Source organism: Nicotiana tabacum, chromosome 11, assembly GCF_000715075.1.
Source record: "Nicotiana tabacum cultivar K326 chromosome 11, ASM71507v2, whole genome shotgun sequence".
Taxonomy (NCBI): domain Eukaryota; kingdom Viridiplantae; phylum Streptophyta; class Magnoliopsida; order Solanales; family Solanaceae; genus Nicotiana; species Nicotiana tabacum.
Window position 1 is genome coordinate 83,961,090 of NC_134090.1, and position 13,164 is coordinate 83,974,253.

The 13,164-nt window shown below is 39.1% G+C and overlaps 1 protein-coding gene across 1 annotated transcript; it reads left to right on the top strand.

The window, feature by feature from the left end:
- The first annotated feature begins 10,695 nt into the window (after nucleotides 1–10,695).
- On the top strand, nucleotides 10,696–11,463 carry LOC107793938 (uncharacterized). The gene has a single exon (XM_016616386.1). It carries the CDS (start codon nucleotides 10,696–10,698, stop codon nucleotides 11,461–11,463), a length of 768 nt encoding a protein of 255 aa, XP_016471872.1.
- The last annotated feature ends 1,701 nt before the right edge of the window (nucleotides 11,464–13,164 follow it).

A 13,164-nucleotide genomic window follows, 5' to 3' on the forward strand; every position in this document is an offset into this window, starting at 1 on the left:
GCAAGCTATTCGGAGTCCACTAGGTAGCTGCTCGACGTCCGCAGCCCAGTGTTTCTCCCTCATATTTTATTTCCCTTATCCTAGTTATGTAGTAGACTGAATAAACTCTTTCATACTCTTAGACTATGTTAGATGCTCATGACTGGTGACACCCTGATGTCGGGCTGTGTTTGGTTTTCCGCAGTTGATATATATATTTCACTCTATTATGGGATTTATCATTATTAATGACTTAATTATGAATTATTATTTGTTAATTTTTTTGGGGGTCTGTGTTGGCTGGCCTTGTCTTCACGAGATGTGCCATCACGACCAGGTCTAGGTTTAGGGCCGTGACACTTGATCCTAGGATCTTGTTTCCCTAGGTTGAGCTATAAATAGCAGGCTCAACAACCATTGTAAGGACATGAAATATTCTATACAAATAAGGCTATATTTTACTTCGTTTGTGTCACGACCCAAACCGATGGGCCGTGACGGGTGCCCGAGTCCTGCCTGTCAAACACTCCTAAGCCTGCATCTAAGATATAAACCTGAATAACATCTGCTGAATTACAAGAATAATGTACATGAAGGAAATCTTCCCTAAAAGGCATACATACATATACGTACAACATACGTAGAGCAAGCCGACAAGGCTGCTATAGACAACTATACATCTCAAAATTGGAAACCGACAATGCCACATACTATCCAACTAGACATACTCTCTACATACATCTAATAGAAACATAACTGTACAAAGATGGGACCGAGCCACGTCATACGATTATATATATACAAACGTATCATACCAAAATCAAAAGTAGCTCTAGATCAAGTGGAGCACACCAACTCTCGCTGATCAGGGATCCTAAGAACGGGGACCATCAACTTGCCTACCTGCACCTGCGGGCATGAAACCCAGGCCCCGTGAAATAGGGTGTCAGTACGAAAAATGTACTGAGTATGTAAGGCATGAAAGTTAGTACGTAAAAGACATAGATGAAACATGGAATATAGAAACACGTCTTTAAATTTGTATAACTTTATAAATTCTAAAACATTTATAATGTCATGCACGTACGTGAAAATGTCGTTCCATGCATAGGTATGGGTGTACATTATATCATCAAGCCACTAAGGGCATCCTATCATATCGTCTCGGCCACTGTGGGTAACATTATTAACATATACCAGCTGATCAGGTGGTGGTGCGTATATAATGCCGTAATCTTTTTCCATATCCCATATACGTATATTTACATATATAAACGTATAACTCTATCTGGTCATGGGTCAATTCACATGTATAAATGGGTTAAATGTATGAAAAATACGTAATAATCTCAATATTCCTTCCGGATAAACTTTTTCAACTGCGTATTATTCTGAGACCCATAAACAGAAGATAATAACTCCATTTTCTCGTTCAGTATAATTTGGACCATGACAAAAGAAAGAAGGGATGACCTTAACATACATGGAGTAAGAAAAACTCTGTATAATATTCTTGAAGATTGCACCAAACTCTTTTGTAACAGCAAACTTTTGATGGAATTATGTTGAACTGCTTTGAATGAAAATAGGTTTAGGCTTCTGCTTCTTTAAACTCTTGAACGGAAAGAGCTTAGAACATCTCCTCATATTTTAATCTAACCTTCACCTTAGGATCAGAATGTTTTTATGAGATAAGACTTGGAATGTTTATGAGATAATACTTTATATTCAAGTCTTATTTGGTTACATTTTTAATGAGATCTTACATAGCCACATGGCATAATGACTAATGAGTCATTTTTTGTCATGGTGGCTTTTTTCCAAATTTTAGATAGGTATATTCTATAAATTTTTATCCACTTATTAGTTAACTGAGTAATGTCCTATTACCCGGTAATTAATTAATTACCCGTATAATTTAAAAATTATCTCGAATTACTTAAAATTCTACTTAGTTTTAATATACATTATATATACTTTATACATTATACTACCGTGGTCATATGGTACCTTGCATTGTACTGGTTCATAATTATCGGGTATTATCGCTTGACCCGTATTTTATTCCAAATTGGCCACTTTCAACGAAACTCATTTTCTTTAATTCGTGTACCCCTTTTTCCTTTATAACACTTATTTATCGCTTGTTATAAATAGTTTAAATATGTTAATGTCACGATGATTTCATCCTCGAGTCTACGTCAGTTAACTGAAGATGAAACTTTTAACGTATGAAAACGCAAGACGTAACATCCTTCCTCGCTTAGAAACATTCATCCTCGAATGTTTTATTCTCCGGGATCTATATAACCTCGACAAAATTGCCCATGGTAACAATACTACAACCAACTCTTCCTGTAGAAACTTAATAATTCAACGCCACATAGGACCGCGACCCTTAATAACGACAATGGCCTCACATGACCAATGACAATAACTAACACTAGAATTCATACACGTACCTTATGGTTATGACGTCTCAGTCGGACCCTCTCTGAAGGAGGAAATAAGTAGGGATATCTAGACTTCATGTCTTCTTCGGCCTCCCAAGTCATTTCTTCCACATTGTTGTTCCTCCAAAGTACTTTCACGGAAGCTACATCTTTAGTTCTGGATCTCCGAATTTGTTCGTCTAATATAGCAATGGGAGATTCTTCATATGATAGCTGCTCTATGACCTGAACGTCATCAACTAACACAATACTGGAAGGATCTCCGGTACATTTATGGAGCATAGACACATGAAAGACTAGATGTACAGACTCCAAATCCAAAGTCAAATCTAACTCATATACTACCTAGCTTACTTTGCGTATGATCCTCTATGGTCCCATGTACCAAGGGATAAGTTTTCCTCTTTCTTTTTCTTTTTCCCGAACCTTATGACACCTTTCATCGGTGATACCTTTTGGAATACCCAGTCATCCACCTGATATTCCAAGTTTCGTAGTCGATTACCCACATAAGATTTGCTACTAATAGTCTCTCCTGCATAAGCTTAATTTTCTCAATTGCATGCTGTACCAATTTTGGTCCTACTAACGTAGTTTCCTCAACATCGAACCACCCTATAGGCGACGTACACTTCCATCTATAAAGAGCTTCGTATGGAGCCATATGAATACCAGAATGGTAGCTATTATTATATGCGAATTCAATAAGCAGCAGATGATCATCCCAGCTACCTTTGATGTCTATCCCATATGCTCGTAACATGCCTTCAAGTGTCTGAATAGTTCGCTCAGCCTGTCCGTTTGTCTGGGATGAAATGCTGTACTAAGAGTTACTTGAGTCCCCAATCCTTTTTGGAAGGACCTCCAGAAATTAGATGTAAATTGAGCTTCTCTATCCGAGATAGTAGATACAGGCACACCATGCAATCGTGCTATCTTCTTGATATAAAGCATGGCATAATCCTCTGCGGAATAGGTAGTCCTAATGAGCAGAAAATGGTCTGACTTTGTAAGCTTATCAACAATCACCCATATAGAATCAAATTTTCGTTGGGCACGCGGTAAGCCCACGATGAAATCCATATTAATTACTTCCCATTCCCAAGTCGGAATCTCCATAGCCTGCAATAATCCATTGGACTTTTAAAGCTCAATCTTAACCTGCTAACAGTTAGGGCACTGAGCAACAAACTCTGTTATATCCTTTTTCATTCCGTCCCACCAATATACCTCCTTGATATTACATCTTTGTTGCTCCTGGATAGATAGAATAACGAGAATAGTGAGTTTCTCCCATAACCTGCCGACGCAGCCCTGCAACATTAGGGACACATAATCATCCTCGATATCTGAGGACCCCATTTTCTATAATTTCAAATGGTGTCTTCTCCTTTTGAGGGGTGGTATCCCCATAATGAACTAACACATGATCCTCGTATTGGCGTTTCTTTACTTCAGTTACTATAAGGATGTTGCCGCATCTTGAATAGTAATTCCAATATCACCTAAATCCTGTAACCGAACTCCAAGACTAGCTAGCTGGTGAGCCTCATGGGCTTATTCTCCCTTTTTTTCTGGTTGTAAATATGGCAGGCTACCCATAGATCTACGGCTTAGGACGTTGGATACTACATTCGCGTTCCCTGGATGGTATAAAATATCCACGTCATAATCTTTAAGTAATTCAAACCATCTTCTTTAACGTAAATTCAATTCCTTTTTACTGAAGATATACTCGAGGCTCTTATGATCCGCATAGATATCAACATGAATGCTATACAAGTAGTGCCTCCACATCTTTAGTGCATGAATCACCAAGGCTAACTCTAAATCGTGGGTCGGGTAGTTCTTCTCGTGCTTTCTTAGTTGTCTAGAAGCATAAGCTACAACCTTACCATGCTGTATCAGCACACGACCCAATCCAACGCCTGAATCATCACAATAGATAACATAACGATCGGTCCCTTCTGGGAGTGGTAGAACCGATGCTGAACTTAATCTGTCCTTCAATGCCTGGAAACTCCGTTCGCAAGCATTGGTCAATTGAAACTTAGTTCCCTTCTAAGTTAACTTACATGGGTATCCTAATCTTTTACAATTCAGGAATTCCCCTCTTCGTAGGCCCAAACTTCATTCTTTATCCATCACAATTATGCCCTTATCCCACTATTAGGGCAGCATTTCATATATTCTAAACGTTACTAGTCTTAGACTCCTTTGAGTTAATTCGGGATATACTGAGCCTTCTATAACTTAGAGAAACCATAAACTCTCTTATGAGCTTATCCCCAAGGACTTACCCATTCTCGTTACCTTTTCACTTATCTTTTCTTATCCTTCCTCTTGTCTTCCTAAAACCTTGTTGCTCTACCATACTTTAGCTTGCGACCTACACAAATCTATTTATACTTATTTGCAACCTTTATTCAACTTACTTGCATCATAGATTTCCTTATGTTATTCTGGAACATAAGCGAGACACCACATACCACTTTGGTCGAAGGTGCTTAGAAGAGAAGAAAATTTCCATTACAAGTTTCCTGTAATAACCTGCCAAACGGAGAAGCTACGAATCTCTGTCAGTATTATGGGTCTAGGCCAAGTCTTCACTACCTCAATCTTTTATGTATCCACCCGGATGCCTTCACCCGAAATGACATGCCCAAGGAAAGCTACAGAGTTCAACCAGAATTCACATTTAGAGAATTTTGCATACAACTTCCCATTTTGTAGAACTCTGAGCACAATACGCAGGTAATCTACATACTTAGCCTCTAGATGAAAATATACCAATATATATCATCGATAAATACGATTACAAATAGATCTAAAAAGGGCCTGAACACATGGTTCATCAAATGCATGAATACTCCTAGGATATTGATCAAACCGAATGACATAACATGAAACTCAAAGTGCCCGTATCTGGTCCTGAATGTTGTCTTCGGAATACCTTCGTCCTTAAACCTTACCTGATGGTACCCGGACCTCAAGTATATCTTTGAAAAATACTTGGCACCTTGCTACTAATCAAGTAAATCCTTAATCCTTGGGAGCGGGTACTTATTCTTGATCGTCACCTTATTCAACTGTCTATAATCAATATGTAAGGAACCGTCTTTCTTCCTCACAATTAACACAAGTGCTCCCATGGTGATGTACTAGGTCTGATAAAGCCTTTTTCAAGCAAATCCTTTAGTTGTTCCTTCAACTCTTTTAGCTCTGCAGGGGCCATTCTATAGGGAGGAATAGATATTGGATGAGTATCTGGTAGTAGGTCAATAACAAACTCAATTTCTTGCTCTAGCGGAAGACCCTAAAGTTCATCGGGAAATTCATTAACCACAAGAAAGGACTGGATGGTTGGTAACTCTACTTCTACATCCCAAACCCGAACTCAGTGATAAATATAGTCCTTTCTGATTATCTTTCTTGCCTTGAGATAGAAGATAAATTTATCTCTTGGCGATGCCATATTACCTTTCTATTCTAAAATAGGCTCTCCTGGAAACTGAAATCAAACCATCTTTGATCTACACTTGATGTTAGCATAACAAAAGGCCACCCAATCTATACCTATTATAATATCAAGTTCTACCCAACCGAACACCACGTATCTTATCCTTGTTTATTATCAAATCTATCACGAGCCATTTCGGGCCACATCCATATATATAGGTAGCCATATTAAAACATAACTTGCATAACTAATTTATAAAAAGGCTTATATACATAGGGGTCGACCAGGCCGTAGACATGTCATACCCAAAACTATATACAAGATACTGTCTGCAAAACCTCTAAGTAGGCATAACCATAATATATACAAGTCGGGGCGAGGCTCCCTACGCCCTCACAAAACAACCTAACATATTTAGAACCCTGACTTGGTAATATTCCAAGACAAGGTGGAACTCACCAACCAAAAACTGACACTTGGAGGAAGTCTACAGTAAGGGGTCCTTGCCTCGTCCTATATAAGAACCTCGATCAGACACGCTTCAAAGCGGAACCTTCATATCCTTATTGGTTACCTTCCTCCTCTTGGACCGACTACTATCCTCTTCCTCTGTATATCCCATAACATACACTGGCGAACCTTGATTGACAGACTCCCAAGATTGTGGGCTATCTGGAACCTTAGAAGAGCTGGTGTCTGCAAATGCCTTGACATAGTTTTGAGCCTGACGGAAACCCGACTATGCCAATCCATGCACTACTCCCCTCATACCCTGATCAACGGGCTGTGATAATGCAACTAAGGGCCTTGGCAAGGTCAAAACTCCTCTCACTCTATCAGCTCGGACGGATGACTCATATGGACCCTCGGACGGATCCTCCTCAATAGAAACCATGATCTCTGATGGGTCTGACTCCATATTATAACTTATATCTCTTTCTAACACCTTCGTAGCCTTATGACCCATGCTAGCGGCTTGCTCCTGTCGTCTAGTAGTAACTGGCATCGCTAAAAATATAAATAAGATAAAGATTAGGAGTGGATACTTATGACTCAGTTCTATCGCACAATCTGGATTAGAAAGAAAGGTAACTATCCTAATATTCGGTAGCGGCCTCTCTATAAGTGTGGTGAACAACACACCTATAAACAAAACTCTACTAGACACGGTCTGTAGACAACCCTAGGACAGAACTGCTCTGATACCACTTTTGTCACGACCTAAACCGATAGGCCGTGATGGGTGCCCGAATCCTGCCTGTCAAACACCCCTAAGCCTGCGTCTAAGATATAAACCTGAATAACATCTGCTGAATTACGAGAATAATATACATGAAGGAAATCTGCCCAAAAAGGCATACATACGTATACGTACAACATACGTAGGGCGAGCCGACAAGGCTGCTATAGACAACTATACATCTCAAAACTGGAAGCCGGCAAGGCCACATACTATCCAACTAGACATACCGTCTACAGACCTCTAATAGAAACATAACTGTACAAAGATAGGACTGAGCCATGTCATACCCTTATATATATACAAACGTATCGTACCAAAATAAAAAACAGCTCCGGATCAAGTGGAGGACGCCAACTCTCGCAGATCAAGGATCCTAAGAAGGGGGACTGTCAACTTGCCTACCTGCATCTGCGGGCATGAAACGCAGGCCCCGTGAAATAGGGCATCAGTACGAAAAATGTGCTGAGTATGTAAGGCATGAAAATTAGTACGTAAAAGACATAGATAAAACATGGAATATAGAAACATGTCTTTAAATCTGTATAACTTTATAAATTCTAAAACATTTATAATGTCATGCACGTGCATGTAAATGTCGTGCCACACATAGATATGGGTCTACATTATATCATCAAGCCGCTGAGGGCATCCCATCATATCGTATCGGCCACTGTGGGAAACATCATCAACATATACCAGCTGATCAGGTGGTGGTGCGTATATAACGCCGTAACCTTTTTCCATATCCCATATACGTATATTTACATATATATGCGTATATAACACCATCTGGTCATGGGTCAATGCACATGTATAAATGGGTGAAATTCATAAAAATACGTAATAATCTTAATATTCCTTCTGGATAAACTTTTTCAACTGCGTATTATTCTGAGACCCATAAACAAAAGATAATAATAATTCTCATGGGGAATCAAGAATATAGAAACCCATAGTATTTCTATGAATAGAGTAATTTATGGAAACTGTGCGTTTGCTCATTTCTTCAGTATAATTTGGACCATACCAAAAGAAAGAAGGGATGACCTTAACATACCTGGAGTAAGAAAAATTCCGTATAATATTTTTGAAGATTGCACCGTACTCTTTTGTAACAACAAAATTTTGATGGAATTATGTTGAACTGCTTTGAACGAAAATAGGTTTAGGCTTCTGCTTCTTTAAACTCTTGAACGAAAAGAGCTTAGAAAATCTCCTCACATTTTAATCTAACCTTCACCTTAGGATCAAAATGTTTTTATGAGATACGACTTGGAATGTTTATGAGATAAGACTTTATATTCAAGTCTTATTTGGTTACATTTTTAATGAGATCTTACATAGCCACATGACATAATGACTAATGAGTCATTTTTTGTCATGGTGGCTTTTTACCAAATTTTAGATAGGTATATTTTATAAATTTTTATCCACTTATTAATTAACTGGGTAATGTCCTATTACCCGGTAATTAATTAATTACCCGCATAATTTAAAAATTGTCTCGAATTACTTAAAATTCTACTTATTTTTAATATACTTTATACATACTTTATACATTATACTACCGTGGTCATATGGTACTTTGCATATTACTAGTTCATAATTATCGGATATTATCGCTCGACCCGTATTTTATTCCAAATTGGCCACTTTCAACGAAACTCGTTTTCTTCAAATCATGTACCCCCTTTTCCTTCATAACACTTATTTATCGCTTGTTATAAATTGCGTAAATACATTATTGTCACGATTATTTCATCCCTGAGTCTACGTCAATTAACTGAAGACAAAACTTTTAACTTATGAAAAAGCGAGATGTAATAGTTTGCTCTCAATTAAATAACTTTACTTGCACTTTATCTTTTCTTTCACTTTTGGCCTTGAAGGCATTGCATTCGGAGCCAAACTTGTCATCTTCTTCAAATTCAATTGCTAATCTCAATTTTAGTCTTATCTCTCTATCATTTTCGGATCAAATTAATTTGCTTGTCTATACACCATGCATCAAATTTAACTGTATTGTTTTGCGAGTAAACAGTTTGGCACAATTATGGGGCTTAGACATTTGCATAATTTCTTTGATCCTTGAGTTTATTACTAACTCGTTTTGATTCTTTCCTTAGTCAAAAAAAGATATGGAAGCTAATGACGTCAATATCACACATGACATTGAGGGGCACGAAAAATTGTCCCAACATGATGACTCAATAAGTGAGCCTTGCAACGAAGAGGATGAGACGACCTTGATTAGAGATAGCCATTTTCATTGGCATGTGCGGGAATCGACTCCCAATGATACATAGGAGGAACATGTCATGGAAACGGTTAAAATTCTAAGAGAACAACAGAAAGAAATCATGGAACACCTTTCCAGGCAGGATCTAGTGATGATGGAGTTAAAACAATCATTATCAGGTGCCTCCAATAAAGCAAGCGGAAGGGGATCTGTTCTCCCCAGTGTTGTTGCAAACCAAATGACTCAGAGGGTTGATAACAACACCCCAAAGGGTGAAGTTGGTTTCGACGGAGCTGGAGGGACCGTCAGCGGATATGGAAGTAACAACGGGAATGATCCCTTTAAAACCGAGCTAATAAGGTTTATAAGGGAAATGAATGAACGAATGAATGGATCAAAATGCAAATGAGTTTCACGCTCGAATGGATAAGATTTCAGGCACACCACCAATATGAAAAGGCCCAGATTCAAAAAAATGCACACAATTACCATCTAAACCGAGTGCAACACCAAAGTTAATTCCAAAAAGTTTACGCTGCCATACATATCAAAATATGATGGGACTTCGGATCCACAGGAGCACATCACAACCTACACCACGACTGTAAAAGGGAACGATTTGGCTCAACATGAGGCCGAGTCGGTCTTACTGAAGAAATTTGGTGAAACCCTTACAAAGGGGGCCCTAATATGGTATTCTCTATTTTACGATGCTTGTAGACTTATTCATTAAGGCCCACGCTGGAGCAAGGAAGGTTCAAGCCAGAAAGGTGGACATTTTCATGATTGCGTAAGGTGAGTCTGAACTGCTGCGAGAATTCGTGATCCGGTTCCAGAAAAAGAGGATGTCGTTACCAGCAGTACTGGATGAGTGGGCAGCAGAGGCATTCACAAAGGGTTTAAATCCGTGGAGCTCCGACGCCTCTCGAAAGCTGAAGGAAAGCATGCTCGAATTTTAAGAAACCACATGGGCGGATGTCCATAATCGTTATGAGTCAAAAATAAGGATAGAAGATGATCAACTCGGGTTCTCAGTATCAACTAAGGGACGAGATCGAGACAAAAACCATGACATGTTTAAAAGCGACTTGGTACATATCGACGGTCCTCTAGGGGTGGTTTTCTGCTGTATGAAAGAACCGAAGGTCGTAGCAGCAAAGGTTTTCGATCATCGGATAAGTTTACTCCCGATAGGAGAAAATATTATGGTCAGAGCAGCAGGTCGTTACAGGAGAAGGAGATTCTAGGGGCCCGAGACTCTACATATCCCAGGTTATCAAATTGCAACTTTAACATTCATTTAGTGGAGTTGGTATCGACAATGAGGAATATCAAAGCACGGTTCCTAAAGCCAATCCGATCTGATCCTAGACAGAGGGATCTCTGTTTATGGTGTGAATACCGTGGGACTCACTGCCATAGAACTGGGGACTCCCGACATCTTCATGAAGAAGTGACAACATTGTTGAAGAATGGTCATCTGAGGGAGTTTTTAAGTAACCGAGCCAAGAACAATCAAAGCCGGGACAATGCAGAGCGTTCGAAGGTAGTAGAAGGATGCCATATGCTGACTATCAACACGATTTTCAGAGAAAATGAAGTCTACGTTGTAACTTTTTTAGCATCAAAGAAAATGAAGATATCAGTGACTTACAACAAGAGACTTTGGGAGGTCGTAGAAGATGACATCACTTTCACGGAGGAAGACACTGTTAGACTCCTACCACACAACGACGCTTTGATAATCTCTCTCAGTGTTTTAGATTTCAAAATTAAAAGTGTTTTGGCTGACCCCGGAAGTTCAGCCAACATAATACAATTGAGAGTTTTGGAGCAAGCAAAACTGATCGGAAACATCATTCCGATGACAAAACTCTTAGATGGATTCAGCTTGACAAGTGTGACAACCCGAGAAGAGATTTTGCTGCCCACAAACGCCGAAAGATTGATCAAAACCACTCTATTCGAAGTGGTAGATGGCGATATGGGTTACGATATAATCCTCGGAAGGCTGTGGATGCACTTGATGAAGGTTGTGCTCTCAACATATCACCAGTTGTTATCGCTACCCAATGTCGGAAGGAGTTAAGAAAATAAAGGGAGACCGACCGGTAGCAAGGGAGATGAATACGGTAATTATTTCCAGCAACAAGGAAAAAGAGTCCAATAGATAGCAATTACAGGAGTTGATGCTTTCTCCCATTCCAAACGAAGACGATAAAGGCAAGGAGTCATCGGAATCCCAGCAGGTGCCGAGATATTTTTAGGTACAGGAGGAGAAGGATGCGACTAAGTCAACCGTGTAAGAACTCGAGCAAGTGGCCCCATTCGATGAATTTTTAGAAAATAAGTTTCACTTGGGAACATGACTAAATCCCGAACTTAGGTTAGAATTTAAAATTATTTTAAAGCTAATGTAGATTTCTTTTCATGGTCTCACTCGGATATGACAAATATCCTATGAGAGGTATCCGTTCATAAAGTGAGACTGGACCCAAACATCCCACTAGTAAGGTAAAAGAAATGCCCAATAGCCGAGCTCAAGAATAGGTTTGTTAAAGAGGAGGTAACTCGGTTACTCAATATTGGCTCCATGGGGAGGTAAAATATCTAGAATGGTTAGCCAATGTAGTTGTAGTTCCAAAAAAGAATAACAAGTTGAGAATGTTCTTAGATTATAAGGATTTAAACAAGGCGTGCCATAAAGACTCGTTTCCATTGCCAAACATTGATCAAATGATTAATGCTATGGCCGGACACGAGTTAATGAGTTTCCTTTATGCTTACTCTGGATACAACCAAATAAAGATGAACCGGTAGGATCAGGAAAAAACTTCTTTCATAACAAACTTTGGTACATATTGCTATAATGTGATGCCATTTGGGCTTAAGAAACGCCTGAGCCAGTTTCCACAGTCTCGTTAATAAAATGTTTGAAAATCATATAGGAAAAATATTGTAGGTATACATTGTTGACATGTTATTCAAGTCTCTGAATGTTGGAGATCATTTGAAACACTTCCAAGAGACTTTCAACATCCTGAAGAAGCATAACATGAAACTCAACCCGGAGAAATGCGCATTCGGGGTTTGTTTCGGTAAATTCTTAGGATTCCTAGTCCCATAAAGAGGGATCGAGGTAAATCCCGATAAAATCAAAGCTATCAAGGACATTCCGGACCAATTGATTAATGTGAACGAAGTATAGAGGATGACAAAGAGGTTAGTGGCTCTAAGCAGATTCATTTCTAGATCCTTAGAGAAGTGCCATCACTTCTTTTCATTACATCTCTAGATACTTAGAGAAGTGCCATCACTTCTTTTCACTGCTAAAAAAGAAGAATGGTTTTGAATGGACTCCAGAATGCCAACAAGCATTGAAAGACCTAAAAGTTACCTATCCAGCCTAGTGTTACTATCAAAATCGGGGGAAGGAGAGCAATTATTAATATATCTAGTGGTCTCGGAAGTAGCGATAAGTACCATTTTAGTCTGAGAGGAAGAAGGTATGCACTTTTCCATTTATTATATTAGTAAAATACTACCAGGAGTTGATACTCGCTATCCGTACCTTGAAAAGCTGACTTTAGCTCTCATAGTCACCTCTCGAAAGCTTTGGCCCTATTTTTAGTGCCACCCGATAGCCGTTGTGATAACCTTTCCCTTAAGGAATGTCCTTCACAAGCCTGAGTTGTCAGGCTATTTGGCTAAATAGGTAGTCAAAATTAGTGCGTTCGACATTGAGTACAAACTCAGGACTGTGATTAAGTCACAAGTTTTGGCCGACATT